The sequence below is a fragment of the Eumetopias jubatus genome, unplaced genomic scaffold, assembly GCF_037043125.1.
Source record: "Eumetopias jubatus isolate StellerSeaLion01/CBP00866 unplaced genomic scaffold, mEumJub1_p1.0 scaffold_13, whole genome shotgun sequence".
Lineage (NCBI taxonomy): Eukaryota > Metazoa > Chordata > Mammalia > Carnivora > Otariidae > Eumetopias > Eumetopias jubatus.
The window spans coordinates 58,408,746-58,428,782 of NW_028274819.1; the positions used below are offsets into that span (position 1 = coordinate 58,408,746).

At 38.1% G+C, this 20,037-nt stretch overlaps 1 protein-coding gene across 4 annotated transcripts in view; it reads right to left on the minus strand.

The window, feature by feature from the left end:
• PAK1 (p21 (RAC1) activated kinase 1) overlaps positions 1-20,037 on the minus strand; it is a 149,997-nt gene that overhangs the window by 8,650 nt on the left and 121,310 nt on the right. For all 4 annotated transcript variants that reach the window (XM_028115898.2, XM_028115897.2, XM_028115896.2 and 1 more), the window contains exons 8-12: positions 19,411-19,474; positions 15,770-15,818; positions 10,334-10,446; positions 6,643-6,760; positions 934-1,033 (exon numbers count right to left, since the gene is read on the minus strand). In XM_028115898.2, coding sequence (XP_027971699.1) covers positions 934-1,033; positions 6,643-6,760; positions 10,334-10,446; positions 15,770-15,818; positions 19,411-19,474 — 444 coding nt within the window. The remainder of the gene's footprint in view (positions 1-933; positions 1,034-6,642; positions 6,761-10,333; positions 10,447-15,769; positions 15,819-19,410; positions 19,475-20,037) is intronic.

The window sequence follows — 20,037 nt, forward strand, 5'->3', positions numbered from 1 at the left end:
AACTTTTTAAAATTATTATTGTATTTGTAATGGTGATCTGTGACCAGTGATCTTTGATGTTACTAATATAATTGTTTTGGGACACCACGAACCGTACCCATATAGGATGGTGAATTTAAATTGATAAATGTGTATGTTCTGACTGCAGACATGGTAAAAATAACATGAGAACTAGAATTACAAGTGGAGCTTGAAGACATGACTGAACTGCTGTAATCTCATGATAAAACTTGAACAGACGAGGAGTGGCTTCTTATGGATGAGCAAAGAAAGTGGTTTCTTGAGAAGGAATCTACTCCTGGTGAAGATGCTATGAAGATGGTTGAAATGACACAAAGGATTTAAAACATTACATAAACTTAGTTGATAAAGCAGTAGCAGGGTTTGAGAGGATTGACCCCCATTTTGAAAGCAGTTCTCCTGTGGGTAAAATGATATCAAACAGCATTGTATACTACAGAGAAATCATTTGTGAAATGGAAGGCAGTTGATGCAAGCCTCCTTACTGTTGTATTTTAAGAAATTGCCACAGCCACCAAAGCCTTCTGCAACCACTACCTGATGAGTCAGCAACCATCAACACTGAGGCAAGACCCCCACCAGCACAAAGATTATGACTCACTGAAAGCTCAGATAATGATTAGCATTTTTTAGCAATAAAGTATTTTTTAATTAAGGTATGTACATTTTCTTAGACATAATGCTATTACACACTTAATCGACTATAGTAACAGTGTAAACATAACTTTTATATGCACTGGGAAAAATTCATTTGATTTGCTTTATTTTACTGCAGTGGCCTGGAACCGAACCTGCAGTATCTCCAAGGTGCGCCTGTAAGTAAAGACCCTATGCTGAGTCTTGTAGCTACTATTATGTGATTAACCTCCCCCCAGTCCCATCAGGAAGAGAAGTATCATCACTCCTACTCACTTAGCTTGACAGAGCCATCCATTCCCAACAGGATGTTGTCGCTCTTGATGTCTCTGTGAATGACCTGGTTCGAATGCAGAAACTCCAAAGCCTGCAGGCACTATTGAAATGGATGGGCAAAGAGAGAGAGAAAGGACTTATAATATGAAGACTTACAGAAAATCAATTAATCTGACCTCCTCATTTTGTGACAAAGAAAGTGAGGTGCCAGTGAGTGAAAGAACTAGTTCCAAATCTGTGGCAGAGGCAGGTCTACTGCCTAGTCTCCTATCTCCTGGCTAAGCACTCTTCTAACTTGGTGCTGCTTTATGCCTTTCATATAATAAACCTTATTATAATACACCTTACAGTAGTTTTCTTACAGGAGTTCCTCCTATGTATTTTGGAGTTTTTTACCAAACATTAGATCCTTAACAAAGAATCTGAGGCCCAAGCAAAACTACTGAGGAGAAATGGAAATGATTTTATAAAGATAAAACTGGAGGAAAGTGACAAAAAAAGAGTCATATCTAGGACATATGGAAGTGATATTAGAAACAGTGAAGTTAGGAGAAATATTTTTGGTGAGGAGATAATTTGTACTGTTTAGGGTATGTTCAATTTTACATACCTACAAACATTTGCAGACAAATGTTCAGTAGAGAACTGAACATATGAGTCTTAAGTTCTATACAGAGATCTGGACTTGAGATAAGTATTTATGAGTCATTTTTGACTAGGTGATTTTCTTTAAGTTATAGGAATGGTTGGAAGAGGAGAAAGAAAAGAACCTTGGAAAACATCCATAATTAGCAGGCAGAATGAGTAACATAGAGACCGAATGGAACAATAAAGATACTTGGTTCTTCCACTACCTAACTAACAATATCATTCTAAACAAATCACTTACTCTCTTTAGGCTACTGTTCTCCCATCTGTAAAATGTGGGGATTAGAAAAGATAATCTCAGGTTTGCTACTAAATCTACTAGTTTAAGTCCATAACCCAAAGCTAAAATTTTAGAAGCTTCTAACCAACTGAAAAACACAAAAGATGCAAACCAACTGGAAAATACTATTTAAATGTTCTCAAATTAATACTCCACTTTTTAAGAACATTCCAATGGCTAAATTAAGAACAAACCAATATTCAGAAGCAGCTTTTCCCTGAAAAAGTAAGAGTTGCTTTCCTTAGGAAGCTGGAGAGACCCTGGCCTCTGGATGTCAAAAGTTATGATAAAAAAATGATTTTAAGAAATTAGAACCCTCATACATTGTTTGTGGGAATATAAAATGGTACAGCCACTTTGGAAAACAGTTTGGTCACTTCTCAACCAAGCACAGAGTTTCTATATGACCAGAAGTTCCACTCCTAGGCATATACCCAAGAGAAATGAAAACAGATATCCAACTAAAAATTTGTACAAGTACATAGCATTGTTCATAATAACCAAAAAGTAGAAATGACCCAAATGTCCATCAACTGATGAATAATAAATAAATGCAATATTATTTGTTAATAAAAAGAATGAAGTACTTTTAATTAATTAATTAATTAATAATGTATACTATAACATGGATGAACTTTCAAAATATTATACTAAGGAAAAGAAGCCAGTCACAAACAAGCATGTATCATATGATTCCATTTATCAGAAATGTCCAGAACAAGTAAATCTATAGAGACAGAAAATAGATTAGTGGTTGCACAGGGTTGAAAAGGCCATGAAGTGAGGTGGGTGGGGCAGTGCCTGCTAATGGGTAAGGAGTTTTTGGGGGGGTGATGAAAATGTTCTAAAATTGATTATGGTGATGGTTGTATAACTCAATATACCAAAAAACCATTAAATTATATACTTTAAATGGGTGAATTATATGGTATATGAATTACATCTCAATAAAACTAATTTTTTAAAGGGGGATGATCTCTCTTAGAACTTGTATATATAGCATGAATTCTCATTTGTTAATAAATAAGTTGGGGAAAATTGATTTCCCTAAGTACACATATGCAAGTATCCTCAACCAGTGAAAGTCAGATCCTGGAGTGAGTGAAAAATATTTTAGATATTACTGTGGTTTGTGGCTTTCCAAAGGGCCACAGTACATAAAGAGATATGCAGTATATCTATGGTATTAATGCTTCATGGGGGGAATGTGATTAGGAAAAAATGTGTTAAAAGCCTCCTTAGCGGAGAGATAATAAAAAAAATTGAAAAGCACTGCATTAGCAGTACAGCAAAGTAGACATAGCTCCTAAGAGTCCTGGGCCTGTGTTAATTCCATTAACCTATGTGGATATGTTCTAGATCCCAGGGTTTTTTTGTTTTGTTTTGTTTAAGATTTTATTTATTTATTTGACAGAGAGAGACACAGCATGAGAGGGAACACAAGCAGGGGGAGTGGGAGAGGGAGAAGCAGGCTTCCCGCCAAGCAGGGAGCCTGATGTGGGGCTCCATCCCAGGATCCTGGGATCATGACCTGAGCCGAAGGCAGTGGCTTAATGACTGAGCCTCCCAGGCACCCTGATCCCAGGGTTTTTAACGCAAAGGTGATCATATTTTCTAGGATGAAACTGACTTCATATGATTTTATTTTTTCTAATATTGATTAAATACACAACTCCATTATTTCATCTGAATGCCTCCAGATCTTACATCATCAAACCCCAATCATACTATCAAACTTAACCCCATAATACTCTGAACCTAATCTACTCTTTCCCTAACTCCCAGACTTTTCTATTATTGGGCTATTGGAAAGTTCCAGTCTCTTACCAGCAAAACACCCAATATTCTCAACTTCCCTGAATAATCCCTTCATCTTCTTGTTCTAATAAAAATAGGGCTGGGGTGCCTGGGTGGCTCAGTTGGTTGAGCATCTGACTCTGGATCTCAGCTCTGGTCTTGATCTCAGGATCCCACTGGGTGTGGAGCCTACTTAAAAAAAAAATATGGCTATCCACAGCAGTCAGATAACACAAAGAAATAAAAGGAATCCAAATCAGCAAGGAAGAAATCAAACTTTCACTATTTGCAGATGACATGATACTCTACAAAGAAAACCCAAAGACCCCACCAAAAGTTGCTAGAACTGATACATGAATTCAATAAAGTTGCAGGATACAAAATCAACATACAGAAATCTGTTGCATTTCTATCTACTAAAAATGAAGCAGAAAGAGAAATTAAGGAATCCCATTTACAATTCCACCAAAATCCCTAAGATACCTAGGAATAAACTTAACCAAGAGATGAAAGACCTGTACTCTGAAAACTATAATACACTGATGAAACAAATTGAAGATGACACAAAGAAATGGAAATATATTCCATGCTCATGGATTGGAATCATAAATACTGTTAAAATGTCTGTACTACCCAAAGCAACCTACACATTCAATGCAATCCCTATCAAAATACTGATAGCATTTTTCACAGAGCTAGAACAAACAACCCTAAAATTTGTATGGAACCACAAAAGACTCCTAATAGCCAAAGTAACCTTGAAAAAGAAAAGCAAAGCTGAAGGCATCACAATTCGATTTCAAGTTATATAACAAACATGTAGTAATCAAAACAGTATGGTACTAGCAAAAAAAAGAGATACATAGATCATGGAACAGAATAGAAAATCCAGAAATGAGCCCACAACTATAAGGTCAATTAGTCTTCAATAAAGTAGGAAAGAATATCCAAAGGAAAAAAAGACAGTCTCTTCAAAAAATGGTGTTGGGAAAACTGGACAACATGCAGACAGATGAAAGTGGACCACTTTCTTACACCATACATAATAAATTCAAAATTGATTAAAGACCTAAATGTGAGACATGAAACCTAAAAATCCTAGAGGAGAACACAGGCAGTAACCTCTTTGGTATTGGCCATAGCAACTTCTTACTAGATACGTCTCCTGAGGCAAGGGAAACAAAAGCAAAAATAAACCCTGGGACTTCATCAAAATTAGAAGCTCTGCACAGTGAAGGAAACAATCAACAAAACTAAAAGAGAACCTGTGAAATGGGAGTAGACATTTGCAAATGACATATTTGATAGTATCCAAAATATATAAAGAACTTCTAAAACTCAACACCCAAAAAACAATCCAACTAAAACACAGGCAGAAGACACGAGTAGACATTTTTCCCAAGAAGACAAAAGGATGGCCAACAGACACATGAAAAGATGTTCAACATCACTGATCATAAAGGAATTACAAATCAAAACTACAATGAGATATCACCCCACCCCTATCAGAATGGCTAAAATCAACAACACAAGAAATAACAGGTACTGATGAGGATGTGGAGAAAGGGAAACACTCTTGCATTGCTGGTGAGAATGCAAACTGGTCTGGCTACTCTGGAAAACAGTATGGAGTTTCCTCAAAAAGTTAAAAATAGAACTACCCTACGATCTAGCAATTGCACTACTAGATATTTACCCAAAGAATACAAAAATACTAATTCAAAGGTGTATGCACCCTGATGTTTTTAGCAGCATTATCTACAATAGCCAAATTATGGAAAGAGCCCAAGTGTCTACCAACTAATGAATGGACAGAGAAGAGGTGGTATGTATAATGTATATACATATATACACACAATGGAATACTACTCAGCTATAAAAAACAATGAAACTTCGCCATTTGCAAGTGGACTGAGCTAGAGAATATTATGCTAAGCGAAAGAAATCAGTCAGAGAAAGACAAATGCCATATGATTTCAATCCTTTGTGGAATTTAAGAAACAAAACAAACAAGAAAAGGGGGAAAAAAAGAAAGAGACAAACTATGAAATAGACTCTTAACTATAGAGAATGAACTGATGGTTACCAGAGGGGAGGTGGGTGGGAGAATGGATTAAACAGGGGATGTGGATTAAGGAATGCACTTGCTGTGATGAGCACTGGGTGATATATGGAAATACTGAATCATTATATTGAACACCTGAAACTAATATTACACTGTATGTTAACTGACTGGAATTTAATTTAAAACTTTTTAAAAATGTGGCTATCCCCTGAGGACATTACTTCTCACAGAGGCTTTGTAAAGAGGTTTTTTTTTCCCATTATACCAGCATATTACAAATCTTAGACATTCAATAGCAATGAGGAGAAAAGAGAATACCTACTTGTGTTTAATTTTCTATTTCTTTTGCCTGAAAATATTTTACCCTAGATTTTTGCATGACTTGCTTTTTTGTATATTCAGATCTTTATTCAGACGAGATCGGGCGCGTTCAGGGTGGTATGGCCGTAGACTCAGATTTTTATTCAAATCTATGGCAAAACCATCCCTGACTACTCTAAAAGAGTACCTCCTCTGTCACTACTTTCTTACTCTGTTTTATTTCCTTCAGAGCACATGAAGAAAATAGGAAAGTAAAATAAAATTATGATTAAAATATATATCCATATAAAAGAGAAAAATATTACAAAGTATTTATAGCAGTCACCTTTAAGATTGAAATTGACTGACTTTACATATACATGTAATATCTGATTTTTCTACAGTGGGTATATCCTTTTATAATCAGAATAAAGTTATCTTTAAAGAACAGATCATACGATAGAAATTTCAAAACAGATAAGCAGAGCATAATGGGAGAGTTCAGCTAATTTCTCCCACCTCCAATGCCCAGGCTGAGATCCCATCAGGTGCAGAACTTTTGAGAGACATTAATATGAAGGCCACTTCCTCCTCAAGGCTAGTTGGCCATTGGCCTTACCTCACGGCAGACAGCTGCAATCTGGCCTTCATCCATGCAAGTTTCTGTCACGACATCCGTCAAAGAACCTCCAGCCAGGTATTCCATGACAACCCACAGCTCATCTCCCACGAGGTAACTGTAGGAGTACAGATAAAGGGTAAGAAGGAACAGAGTACATTGAGCCATAGCACTGGGTTTCAAAGGCTAAGCATATACAGGGTGAATCTGCATCTCCAACAGCTGTGGAAAAGTCTAGGGTTCTTTATTCTGGGGAGAAGCAGAATCTGGGGGACAGAAATACTAACTTGATTATCTCTTAAGGATTTTCCTGGAGAAAACAAAGCAGACTGTTTTGTGAAGCCCCAAATGGCAGAACTAAGATCACCAGGTTGAAGATATAATAAAATTATATTTCATCACAACACAAAGTAATGCTTCTCAAAATTAGGCACAATTCCCACACCTCTAGAAGCATCAAGGCAGAGAGCACACAAACATTTGACAAAGGTGGGATTTGGAATCCATGTTTCCAACATTAGGGAAAGGTACTAAACGTCCTTGAGAGTTCTACTAAATCTGAGCTCCATGAGAGCAAATACTGGGTCTTGTTCAAGACTCTATGTTAAAAAAAGAAGAAGAAGAAGAAGAAGACAGCAGGAGGGGAAGAATGAAGGGGGGGAAATTGGAGGGGGAGACGAACCATGAGAGACGATGGACTCTGAAAGAGGGTTCTAGAGGGGAGGGGGGTGGGGGGATGGGTTAGCCTGGTGATGGGTATTAAGGAGGGCACGTTCTGCATGGAGCACTGGGTGTTATATGCAAACAATGAATCATGGAACACTACATCAAAAACTAATGATGTAATGTACGATGATTAACATAATATAATAATAAAAAAATTAAAAAAAGAACAAATAAAAAATAAAACTAAAAAAAAAAAGACTCTATCCCCAGAGTCCAACACAATAGATGCCAATATTCACTGAGTAAATCAATGAGCAAAATAAAAGATAATTGATTGTAAATATTAAATGAAATAATGGCTGTAAAAGCCATTTAAAAGCTATAAAGTATTATACACATAGTCATTATGCTGGCAAGATCTCCATTTTGAGTGTCTCTGATTCTAAGAATGAAATGAATTCAAGCTGCAGAGCCAAAGCCTCTTCTGGTAAGCCAAGGACTGACATTTAGTACAATCTCCCTGCAGAGATTAGGGAGACATGAGTTAGAACCAATTGTATCACTCAGGGACTGGATCACTCAGCCCTATTGTGTGATAAATAAAAAAATCACTTAGCCTGTCTGGTCAGTTTCTTTAGCGGCAGAGTAAGAAATGAAAAGAAGAATAGCCCAGAGCCCTACAGACTCTTCTGCTAGCTTCAGACAAAGAACCTATAATGGACTGGCTTGAGCTGTATGGTATGGCATCTTATTGTCATCCTGATATTGGGACTACTGTTGGGCAGATAGAGAGACTGTTAAAAAAAAATGGCCTCCAGCGAAGGGTAAGATTTGAATCCTATTCTCGATTCTGAACCTAGTACTCTTTCCATAGATTCTATATTCTTTGTAACTAAAAGTCTTGTAGTTTTTTTAATTTCCAGGAAGAATATATATGACAGATTAGGGTATTCTTCAACAATCTCTTTTGAGAGAGATTATAAGGACTTAGACCAAAAGATAATTTAGGACTGGGTAAAAAGCCCTCCACTGGCATGAGCCTATTTCTTCCCTGACAAAGAATGCACATTATGTCCTCTCACCCAGCATATCAAGCAGACATCTGTCAGCTTGGGCTGATTGGGGGAAGAAATATGAGGGTCCAAGAGACTATCCCTGGACACTGACAAAGCAGAGCCTCTTTACCTGGGCCCAACATGTCACTGTCAAAGCTAAGACAATGCACAACCAGATTCAGGTTGTCCCAAAAACTCGGTGGCTCTACACTGTGCCAAGGTACCTTCAAAAATCCTATCTCAAGGTAAAGCCTCAGAGCATCACATATTTGGAGAAGAACAAATATGGATGGGGTTCTCTTCTGGGACAACAAACAAAAACCAAAGATTCTAAATTGCAGTACCTTCACTTAATGCTCAGGGTAAGAGTACCCACTTCTGTCACCCCACAGGAGCTCCTAGGTATTTTTTTTTCCCATACCAGACTAGGAGTTATGTGAGGGCAGGGACTGAACCTTATTTTCTTCTGGTTTCACAGTACAAGCCTCTGGAAACAACCAGCAAAGACTCGACTGATAAACAAATTTATAAATCTAATCTTATTTGTCATGCATTATGTTTAGATACCTCCAGTGATAGATTCATTTTTTTTAATGAGACTCACTTTTTTTTTAATGCCCATACCCTTATTGTGCAGCTTTCATTTTTCCTTATCCTGAGCCTAAAACTGGTACCCTTATAGCCTTCAGTTGTTTGTCCAAGCTATATTCTCTATATAATACGTTCTTCAAAGAGATGGGAAGGTGAATAATAACTTCCAGAGGATTTTTCAGAGCCAGTTGTGATCCCCGTCATAGACAATCATCCCCCAGGAAGGAAGAAGGCTTTATTCGCTATACTTATCAACATTGTGTGTTGGGAAAGTCAAAGTCCAACTCCTTTCCTCTTTAAAGAAACTGAAGCTTACCAATGTTTTAGATGCAAAACAAGAAATCTGGCAGAAACGAAATATAGTTGGCAATGCAGCATAGATAATAAAGGAATTAGAGTCCAAGACTTAGTCCAATATCACCTCCACTGGTGATGTCTCTGAAACGGGCAAGAAGCTCACTTTCTTTTTTCATATATAGGAGAAAAGAACATGATATGATGGAAAGGGCATGAATGTTGGTGCTAGGAATATTCAAATCCAAAACCCTCATTTAATACTTACTGGCTTACTGGTCCTGGACGAGTTATTAACTTCTATGAACCTCAGTTTCTTCATCAGTAAAATACAGATAACAAACCCTACCTCACAATGAGATACGTTCATGAAAGTGTTTGGTGCAAAGTAAAGCATAACACAAATGTTAGCTGCAACCACTATTATGTTGAAGAACAGAATTCTCATGAGCTGGAATAATGGATGGAAATAATCAAAATGGGATTTAATGATGGTTACTAAAAAGTTCTACATTACCAGTTTAAGGCAAATATAAAAAAAGGGATCAGAGATTTTAATTGACTACAAACTTACTAGGGGTCAGCAATGAAAGAGGCTTCCTAAAAATAAAACAGTGAATGAAATCATTAGGTTGTGTAGAGTTGAGAACAAAAGAGAAGTCTTACTCTTTCCATACTGGTCAAATCTCAAATGAAACTACTGACTGTCAAATTTTAAGAGATTAAGACAAACTAGAAGTTATTCAGGAGGGTTAGCAGGAAAAGGAAAGATCTGAGATGTAAAATGATTTAAAGACCTACATGTCTGACTCTGGCAGATGGGCTGAAGGGCCTCTCCGAGGCAGAACAAACAGTTCTAGGATCAGCTGTTAGAAGCTACAGGGTGGTAGGGTTCACCTAACTCAAAAGGACTGCACAGCAATCAGAAGTGTCCAACAGGATACAGGGTTGGAGGCAGAGAACCAAGCATCACAGAAGATTCTCAAGTGGAGGCAATTCAGAGTGCTGGTGGTGCCTCCTCCTCTAGCTCCACTATCTATCAATTCCTAAGGCTGATCTCTGTGACAGGACCTATCACTCCATACCTGTCCAAGTAGTTCACAATATTTGGGTTCTTGTTTTCCCTCATGACCAGGATCTCATTAATAATCAGCTCTTTCTTCGGCTGCTGCTGAAGGTTCATCTGTTTAATGGCCACCTGAAATCAGAGTACATTCAATGTGCAACCAGTCACTCAACATTTACTGAGCAACAACTTAGTACCAGACCTTAAACACCAAGGAGACAGAGATGAATAAAATATAGTCTTAGCCCTTGCAGAATTCGCATAAACCAGTATACTCAATATGAGGTTCCCAGACCAGCAGCATCAACATCATTTAGCAACTAGCTGGAAATTAAAATTTTTAAGTCCCATCCAGACATACTGGATCAGAAACTATTTTTAAGAAATGCATCAGATGATTCTGACATGCATCAAAGTTTGAGGATCAAACTTTCTACTAATAAAATATTTATATGTGAAAAATACCTTAAAAAATCACAATATAAAAGAGGTATGCTGGGGAGGGTGCACCTGGGTGGCTCGGTCTGTTAAGTGTCTGTCTGACTCTGGATTTCGACTCGGGTCATGATCTCAGCGTCGTGAGATCAAGCCCTGCATCAGGCTCCACACTAAGGGTGGAGCCTGCTTAAGATTCTCTCTCTCCCTCTCTCTCTCTGCCCCTCTGCTCCCCTGCTAGTGCTCTCTCTCTCTCTCAAAAAAAAAGTGGTATGCTATAACAAAAGTCCATACAAAGCGCTGTAGAAACACAAAACAGAGAAAGAACTCTTTCAATCTGGCAATGGTAGAGAGGCTTCAAAAAGGGGGAGAGGACTTTTGAGCTTGCTGTGGGAAGATGAGTCAGAATTGACCACATTGAGAGAGAAGAGAAAAGGGGGACGAGATCCCTAATATTTATATATCAAAAAGAATTTTATAGGCTTTTTGTCTATAGAAATAAATGAATTCCCAAAGCACTTTTGCATCCATTTCTTCTATGTGTCATGTACTAGGTAAGGTATTCTTAGGTTTATTTTATTTAATCCTCAGAGACACCCTATGCGTTAACTATTACTATTGATTCCTTTTCAGAGAAGGAAAGCATGTTCAGAGAGGATATGTGACTTGCATACACAGCTATTCAGTAGCAAAGTCATGATTAGAACCCTCAAAAGTGATGCCAATTTATTCTGTACACATGGCCAGATTAATCTTCCCCACAGTACACATCTGATAACACTCTCCCCTGCTCAAAATCATAAATGGCTTCTCTTTGCCTAGAGATGCTCCTCAGCCCAACATTCAAAGTTCTCATGATTTTCCTTCCCACTGTATTCCTTCACATACTCTGTGATCTGATCTCTCCATCTGGTGGACCTTGCATCCTTTTCACATGCTCAAAACCTATTTATATTTTGTGTCAGGCCAAAAGAAACCTCATTCTCTAAACCAGACAGGCTTTTTCTCTTCTTTAAGGCCTCATAAGATCATACTTATACCTCTTTTAGGGAACTGAGCACATACTACCTCCATGGTGATTAGTTAGAGTGTTTATCTCTAGAAGCTTGAGAGCTCATTTGAAAACTCAGAATCCCTGGTGCCAAGCACAGGACCTGACACACAGTGGTTGCTGAACAAATGTTTGTGGAAATGAAGAGAGAAAGAGAGAATTCAGTGGGTTGATAAGTACTTTGTTTTTAAATCATAAATAGTATCAGCAAGAGGCTACTCTATTCCATAGGAGAACTTCTATTATTTGTTAAATGTTTATTCCCTAGAGATATTTTTTTTTCCCCTGCTTAACAGAAAAAAACATGAACACCTAACAGAATAAGTAAATCAGTCTTTCCAGAAGCAGCAAGAAGTGTTTAAAAAAAAAAATGAATAACCCACATTTTTATGGGGAAAAAAACCCATGGCTCTTATTTCTTAAGTATAGGCAGTCTTCTGCAGAGATCCAGTTCATCAGTAAGAATAGAAATGATTCTTTAAACACTTTTACTACTTCCATTCCTTATCCCAAGTTAGAAAAATTTGCTTTGGAGGGGGGTCTCCTACCAGGTTAGGCTTCTGGTCTGGCTGTAGCTTTCTATAATGTTTGGTTATTAACTTTGCTAATGTCTGAAGAGTAACACATTGATCTAAAGATATATTACATTAAGTATAGTGAGCCCTTATAACATATATTAAGATCTGGAGGCAAAGGAATGCCTTTGGAGTTCGTCTGGCCATCCTAGAGGATGGGAAAGGGCTTATGAACCTCAGAGGTCACTGGTGGAAGCAGCAAGAGAGATGACTGGCAGGCAGAGGATAACAGAGAGGTGGTGGCTGGATACCAGGAGTCCTTTTCAACAGCTATCCACTAACCATGGGCTAGGCTAAATGTCCTTCACCCGATCAGTCCCTTTTAGGACAGCAGATAGTATTCCTATAACAGAAAAAGAACTGGGCTTGAGTGCTGAGGACCTAAGCTCAGGGGCTATCACTTACTGACCTTGACCAATCAAAAGCTCTCTGTGCCTTGGTCTCTCCATCAGTACACCAAGGATAATAATCCCAACCCTGGTTCCCCTCTTTGCAGGATTGTTTTGAGGACTAAATAGGAGATAGTGGCCAATGTGTTACTCAAATATAAGTAAAAAATTTTAAATAATAAAGGAAGACAACAATGGAAATGCAAATTGTAGTAATAACTGCATTTGAGGAATATCTGGTACTGAGCAGCAAGAATGACAACATCAACAGGAACAACAAAAACCAACCACCTTTCCACCAATACTGTTTATTCAATGCTTACCCTGTGCCAGGTGCTATTGTTAGGTACTCTAGTTATGTTATCTCAGTAAAAAGCTAACAACAACCCTCCAAGTAAAAATCATTATCTGTATTTTCAGTTAAGGGAATTGAAACTAAGACTTATAAGAAAATTGCCCAACATCATAATCAATGCCCTTAGGTCCACATGACTCCAAAGTCTCTCCCAGTCTATTCTTTCTATTAAACACATTCCCTCTAAAAATGGGCTTGAAAAGTAATTGCATAACTGGGAGACTTCCTGGCACTAACATGCTAAGCTTCCTATATGTGACAGACAATAGTTCTGCTCTTCCCGGTGGATACCCCCCAATAAGCACTCACTCACGAAGACTGAGAGCATCTTGCCAGCTCCACTAAATATTTATATTCCCTGGGGCAGGAAATGAGGCCTTCCTGAGCACACTGCATTAGCCACACTAATGGACTTGCTTCCATTCATAGTTTTGTAACCACAAGGCAGGCACAGAGTGAAGTCAGGTTTTTGTTTCCTATGGCCAACTTCTCACACATGCAGGCTCCAGGCCTTTCCAGGAACTGCCCATCACCAGCATGTCTCCCATCAAGGGCTGTAGGGCCCCAGAGGACAGAAACATGATAAAGGGACCTAGAACCTAGTCTCAGCTCTGCTGTGGACTTGCAGTCTGGACAGTGCATATTTAGGCTTTAGAATCAAGATTCTAACCCAGTCCTTGCTAACTGCTGGTAGCATAAACCTGCAGAAGTTATTTAAACTCCCTGAGCCTCAAATTTCTAATCAGTAAGAAGGAAATAATATTACCTACCTCACAGGGTTCTTCTTAGAATCGGTATAAATACCTCTTTTCTATCTCTGCCTCCAATTCACCATGTTTAAAACTGGCACAACGATACCATCCTTCCTTACTCACCATTACTTTAATGCAGGTCCCGTCCTCCAATCTGTTCTCCACACTACAAGACTTTTACATGTACCCAATGGAAAGTGTGGTCTCTAACACTTATATATGATTTTAATGTCTGCATGTCTGCACAGGACTCAGTATTTCACATAGTTCTTAGTACAAAGTGTGGCATGACATATCTTCAGCAATTGCTTTATGGAATAAAAACTAATAAATATGTTAATTTTTATGTAATAAATACTTAACTTTAATTCTTAAAGTTTATGATGTATTTTCACATGCGTTGCTTTACTGAATTCTTTCAACACTTTCAGTAGGTAGATGTTATCATGCACATTTTATAAATAAATAAAATTCAGGCTCAGAGAAGTCAAATGACTTGTTCAAAATTACTTAAACATCTACCAAACAGTAAACATCTAGGTTGCTGAATTCTCATCTCAAAGAACAATGCACAAATCCTTAATCACAATAATTACCCTCAACAGAGCCTCAATATTTAGTTTAGATGCTTGTAAAAGACTCACAAGAGCAAGGTGAAATATGTGCTATCCCTATTAACCATGCCCTCTCAGTATACCAGGAGGTTTCAACCACCAAACATATACAAGCAGGTCCTAGTAGCCTCGCTCCGAGGAGCCCGACTCTATGACTGGAACAGGAGGTCTCTCTCACAACCTCTGAGTCCCAGTATTCTATGAACTAAGAACTTCCTTAGGCAGCTCCCATCCACAGCATACCCGCCAACAATCCTGCTCTGCAACCAAAGAGTAGAATGCAAGAAAACCTCAAGTACTCTATATTCCCTTCATGGCTTCCTTTTGCTGAAGATCTTGGGTCAGCAGGCCTGAGCAAAAAAGTCAGAGCTCTCTCAGCTTAATGAAATGAAAGAGACAAAGAGGTGACTCCAAATGAGGACTTCAATGTCAACTGGAATCCTGGGCACAGAGTAATGGAAGGACCACTAGATTAGGAGTCAAGAGACATGTGTTTAAATCTCTTCTACATCAGGAGTGCCTGGGTGGCTCAGTCAATTCAACGTCCAACTCTTGATTTTGGCTCAGGTCATGATCTCAGGGTTGTGGGACTGAGCCCTGCATAGGGTTCCACACTTGGCACAGAGTCTACTTGGGATTCTCTCTCTTCCTCTCCCTCCACCCCTCCCCCCTGCTCACTTGCTCACTCTAAATAAATAAATCTTTAAAGAAAAAAAAGTTAAATCTCTTCCACATCAGATTTCTCTAATACCAAGCTTATACACACTATAGCCCACTAGGCAGTTCCACAAGAAGGTCTCTCAGGCAGTATCCAACTTCTTTAAACCTACACCTCCACCTTTTTACTTTTTCCTTGACCAGGATCACTCAATTGTGAGTCATTCTCACATTTAGTCACTCACCAAATTCTCTCAAATCTATCTAAGTACCTCTCAAATCCAGCCACTTCCCCCCATTCATACTATGTTACCACCTTAGTCCAAACCATCATCTCTCACCTAGAATTACACAATAACCGCCTGACTCACCTGTTCCAAGCTTATCTCCTCCAATCTGTTCTCCACACTGTAGCCACAGAGACTTTTTCCAAAATCTGTAAATCTCATCATGTTACTACTCTGTTTAGTTCTAGTCTGCTATAGTAAGAAACTAGAAGTATTCCTATTGAGCTAAAAATTAACCAAAAATTAACCAAAATTAACCAAAAATAATAATAATAATAATAATAATAATAATAATAAAACAGTAGAACTGAAGGAGAAATAGTTGGTGGTTAATACTCACCTCCTGACCTGTGGCCACATCCATTGCCGTGTACACAGTGCCTGAAGCACTGAACAACAGGTGAGAGAGAGAGAAAGACAAAAAACATAGGTATTAAATGAAGTGACATCTGTCAAATGCAGCTTTACATACAATCTGGCAACGCAAGTGTTAATAACAACAGCAGCAAAAATAATCCTCCCAACACCCCCTACTCTATTCTCATATGTGAGAGGCAGTATGTGGTAGAAAGAGAATACAGGCTCTAGTGGCCAACAGACCTAAGTTCCAATCTGAAACGTCTATGTAGTACCTACTAGCTATATGACCTTGAACAAGTTAATTTCTCTGAGCTTCACTTTCCACATTGGTAAAGATAAGAGATAAGAGAATTTAAATCAATTGGTTCATAAAGCACTTAGCCAAGTGCCTAGAATATAAAATAGGTCTTCAATATATGCTAGTCTCCTGCTCTTGCTTCCTCTCCTCTTCTCCATCACCCTTGACAGGTTCCTTTAACCCCTTATGGCCTCGAACTCTTCATCTGTAAACCTCGGTAAGATAAGATCTAGTTTTCAACCAGGGGTGAGGAGTGAGGGAAAAGGGGCCCAAGGGAAATTTTCAGAATGAGGTGAGGGGATGGCTTATATTTTTAGCAAAAAGAGGTATGGACTTCTGGGGTAACAGTAATGATCTGTTTCTTAATGTAGGTACTGGTTACATGGGTGTGTTCATTTTCTAAAAATTCACTGAGTTGTACACTTATGTGTGTTATAGTCAATTATAATTTACATTAAAAAACTATAACAACTAAAAAACTGGAAATATAATCTCATGGTGCCTTTCCTGCTTTTATACTATGAACCTTTAGAACAGTATTTTCAAACATTTATGATATAAGAGGATATGAGTTTTATTTTGCAGTTTATATCATAGAATAGATTATTTTTCATTTTTTTCAAACACAAAATATTAAATGTTTTTTCCAACGCATATGCTCCCAGAAAATCTGATATAATTTTTATCCCATCTCCAAGGTAAAAACAATCTCACTATACATATATGTGTATATGTGTAATATACATACATACACTCACATATACACACTCACACATACAAAAGAGAGAGTAGGAGGAAGGGAGGCAGAGAAATACTACGAATAATGGTTAGGAAAGCAATCATGTCCATTCTAAATATCTGAAAACTTCACTTTATAATCATGAGCCCTGTATATTTGTGGGTGAGTGATATACAACAATATTTCTAACTGTACATGCCATATGTCAGCTATATTATGTGCAATTTGAAGAAATTTTAAAGTCTACGTATTACCAAAATGCATTCTAGGCAAGCCCTGAGATTATGCTATCCAGAGAAGTCAGGTCAATTTAGGGAGAAAAGTCACTTGTAAGTATGCCTTGAGGCTAGAAATTATGGTCACCAGCTTCCACACCACCGCTCTTTAGTTGGAAGCCTACCTACCATGCCAGGAAATTGTGATCATAATATATGGGCTATAAGAATTGGATTATGTGTGTTGGCAGTTACCTTCCCATTGCCTGGTCATTCTATCTTTAGCCATTTTCTGTCATGAAGCTGGTGTCTATCTTCCTACACCCATCCTCCCCCATCCTACCAGAAGCATCATTCTTAAAGGGCAAATATGCCCAGGCCCCAGGGGACTGGACATTTTGGGACTATGTCTCCATGATTACAGAGGTCTAGAAGTCAGGCCCACTAGTTAATACTTGATTATTTCTACCTTGAAAAGACATATGAATTCCAGGTCCAAAAAAAAAAAAAAAAAACTTCAGGTCTTAAAGGGGGAAAAAAGCAAGCAAAAATTATAATAGTTCCAATTCATCATATTTGTGTGGCATTTCTTTCTTTAACTTTTTTTTTAAAGTAGGCTCCATGCCCAACATGGGGCTTGAACTCACAACCCTGAGATCAAAACTTGCATGCTCTACTGACTGACCCAGCCAGGTGCCCTGGCACTTATATTTTAAAATCATGGAAAAGGGAAACATCAGCATAGGTGCTTAATAAATATTTCATTCCTCCCTTAGCACTAACAGAACTGTCAAGTAAGCAAGGAAAAAAACATTTTGCAGATGTTGCCTATTTATGGGCCACATACATCTGAATGGAAAAAAAAAAAAAAGCTCCAGAAGTTCTGGAGGTGAAAGGCTCTGAGTCCACAACCTCTCCCTTAAATTTATGGATGAAGAAACTGAAGTCCAGAAATGGAAACTGACTTGCCCATACTTGTCTGTGTACCTTTCTGCTACATTCTTAGTATCTCAATGTAATAGCTAAAGGAAATGCCATCCCAGATTATTTTGAGGCGAGCAAAATAATTTCTCTTCAAGGTGTTAACTACCTTATACCAGTTCAGACTCACAAAAGCATGTCTAGTAGGAAAAGTGCTGGACCAGGAAAAGATAAGATCCACTCATGTCCAGGGTGATTTCAAGGATTAAATTAAACAAAAGATGCAAATAACAGATGTAAGCTGTAGAATGCTGTACAAATATATCATTATATAATGATTGCATTATATAATGCAATGCTTTATCTTATTTTTGAATATTCTTGGATGCACAAGAAAGAAAACTGAAACAGAAAACTTCAAAGACTTCATCAGCAACAATGCTTTCATGAAATTAACACTGAGCGCTTTCTACAAATCAGGTACTTTTTTTCCAGTTTCTTTTTAATTTTAGCTACTTGGGTAGGTCTGCAGAAATCTTACTATTTTGCTTTTTTATACAGAGGTATAACAACTAATCTGCACAAATCTTAAAGTGTACAACTCGATGATTTTTCAGTATGTACACACCCATGTGTTCACCACTAAGATCACCCCCAAAGGTTCCTTATGCTCCTTCCCAATTCACATGCCCTTCCCAGACACAACCATTCATTCTTACTTCTATTAGCATAAATTAGTTTTGCCTGTTCTTGAACTTCATATAAACAAAATCATACAGTTTCTGCTCTTTTATATCTGGCTTCTTTTGCTCAAAATAATGGCCAGTTTTAAGACTTATCAAAGTATATTATAATTTTGTGTTTGACAGTCTCTTTCCATAAACATGAGGTCTTTGAAGACAAAGTTTGTGTCAGATTCATAGCTGTATTCATACTGCCTAGCATATAAACAGGAACTCGGTTAAGATCTGCTGAGTTCAGTACACTGAGGGCAGCATGCAAGATGCAGAGAAGAAATCAGAGAACAGACATGAATCCTGGCATCTACCTAGAAAAACAGGTCCCATTACACTAGCAGAAGGGTCTGCAGTTCTGAGCCTTCCATTTCATATTAGTGCTGGTAGGTCTCAGTGCCAGGTAAACAGGGTTAATCTGAAAAAGCAGAGCTGTAATTTGGGAAGCAGGTTTTGTGCTAAGAAAATAAATGGTTTTTGCATTCTCACTGAAGGGTTATTTTTAGCAACATGGCCAGCTAATGGCACATCTCTTCTACAAAGCATAATTCTGCCAAACCTGAAGTCAGCCTAACATAACACCTTCAAATGGGTGAGGGATGAGGTAGAGAAAGAACAAGGTTTATGAGAGGCAAAACAAAAGCAAAATCATATATACCAGCATACACAATTTTTAAGTCATTTCTCTAGGGAAAGAAAATGCCCCCTACTAACCCTTGTCCAATCTTCTCAAACCGCGTATATTTCTTCTTAGGATCGCCCACACTCACTATGCTCCCTTTGAAAGAAACAGAGACCGTGAATCATTTTTTCCCAGATCAAGATACAAAATAGGCCCCGTATTCCCCCAAATCCTGCAGCTGGCAAGGATTAAAGAACTACCTCCAATGCCCAAAGCCATACTAGGCAGGCCCTTAGCTTTTACCTGTAAGTTCCAACCAAAAGTTTCATCTCCTTACTGCTTTTACTCACAGTTCATTCATTTTTAAATTCATTCATTCAATAAACACTTAATCATTTAATATGCTCACTTACTATGTACCAAGCCCTATGTTGAATACTAAGAATAAAGGGATAGATGAGACACAGTTAAAATAGTCCCTGCTCTCAAGAAGCTCAGTCTCATGGAGGAGACAGAAACGTAAGCATAAAGTTCCATGAAAATACAACTGTTGCAAGACAGAAAGAGGCCATAAAATACAGACTGGAAAGGTTTCAGAAAGGAAGTGATATCTGGACTGATTTTTATAGGGTAAGTAGGAGTTAGCCAGAAAGTCGGAGAAGAGGTTACAGCAGACAGTAATTCAAGTGCAAAGATAGAGAGGTGTGAGGGAGGTTGGG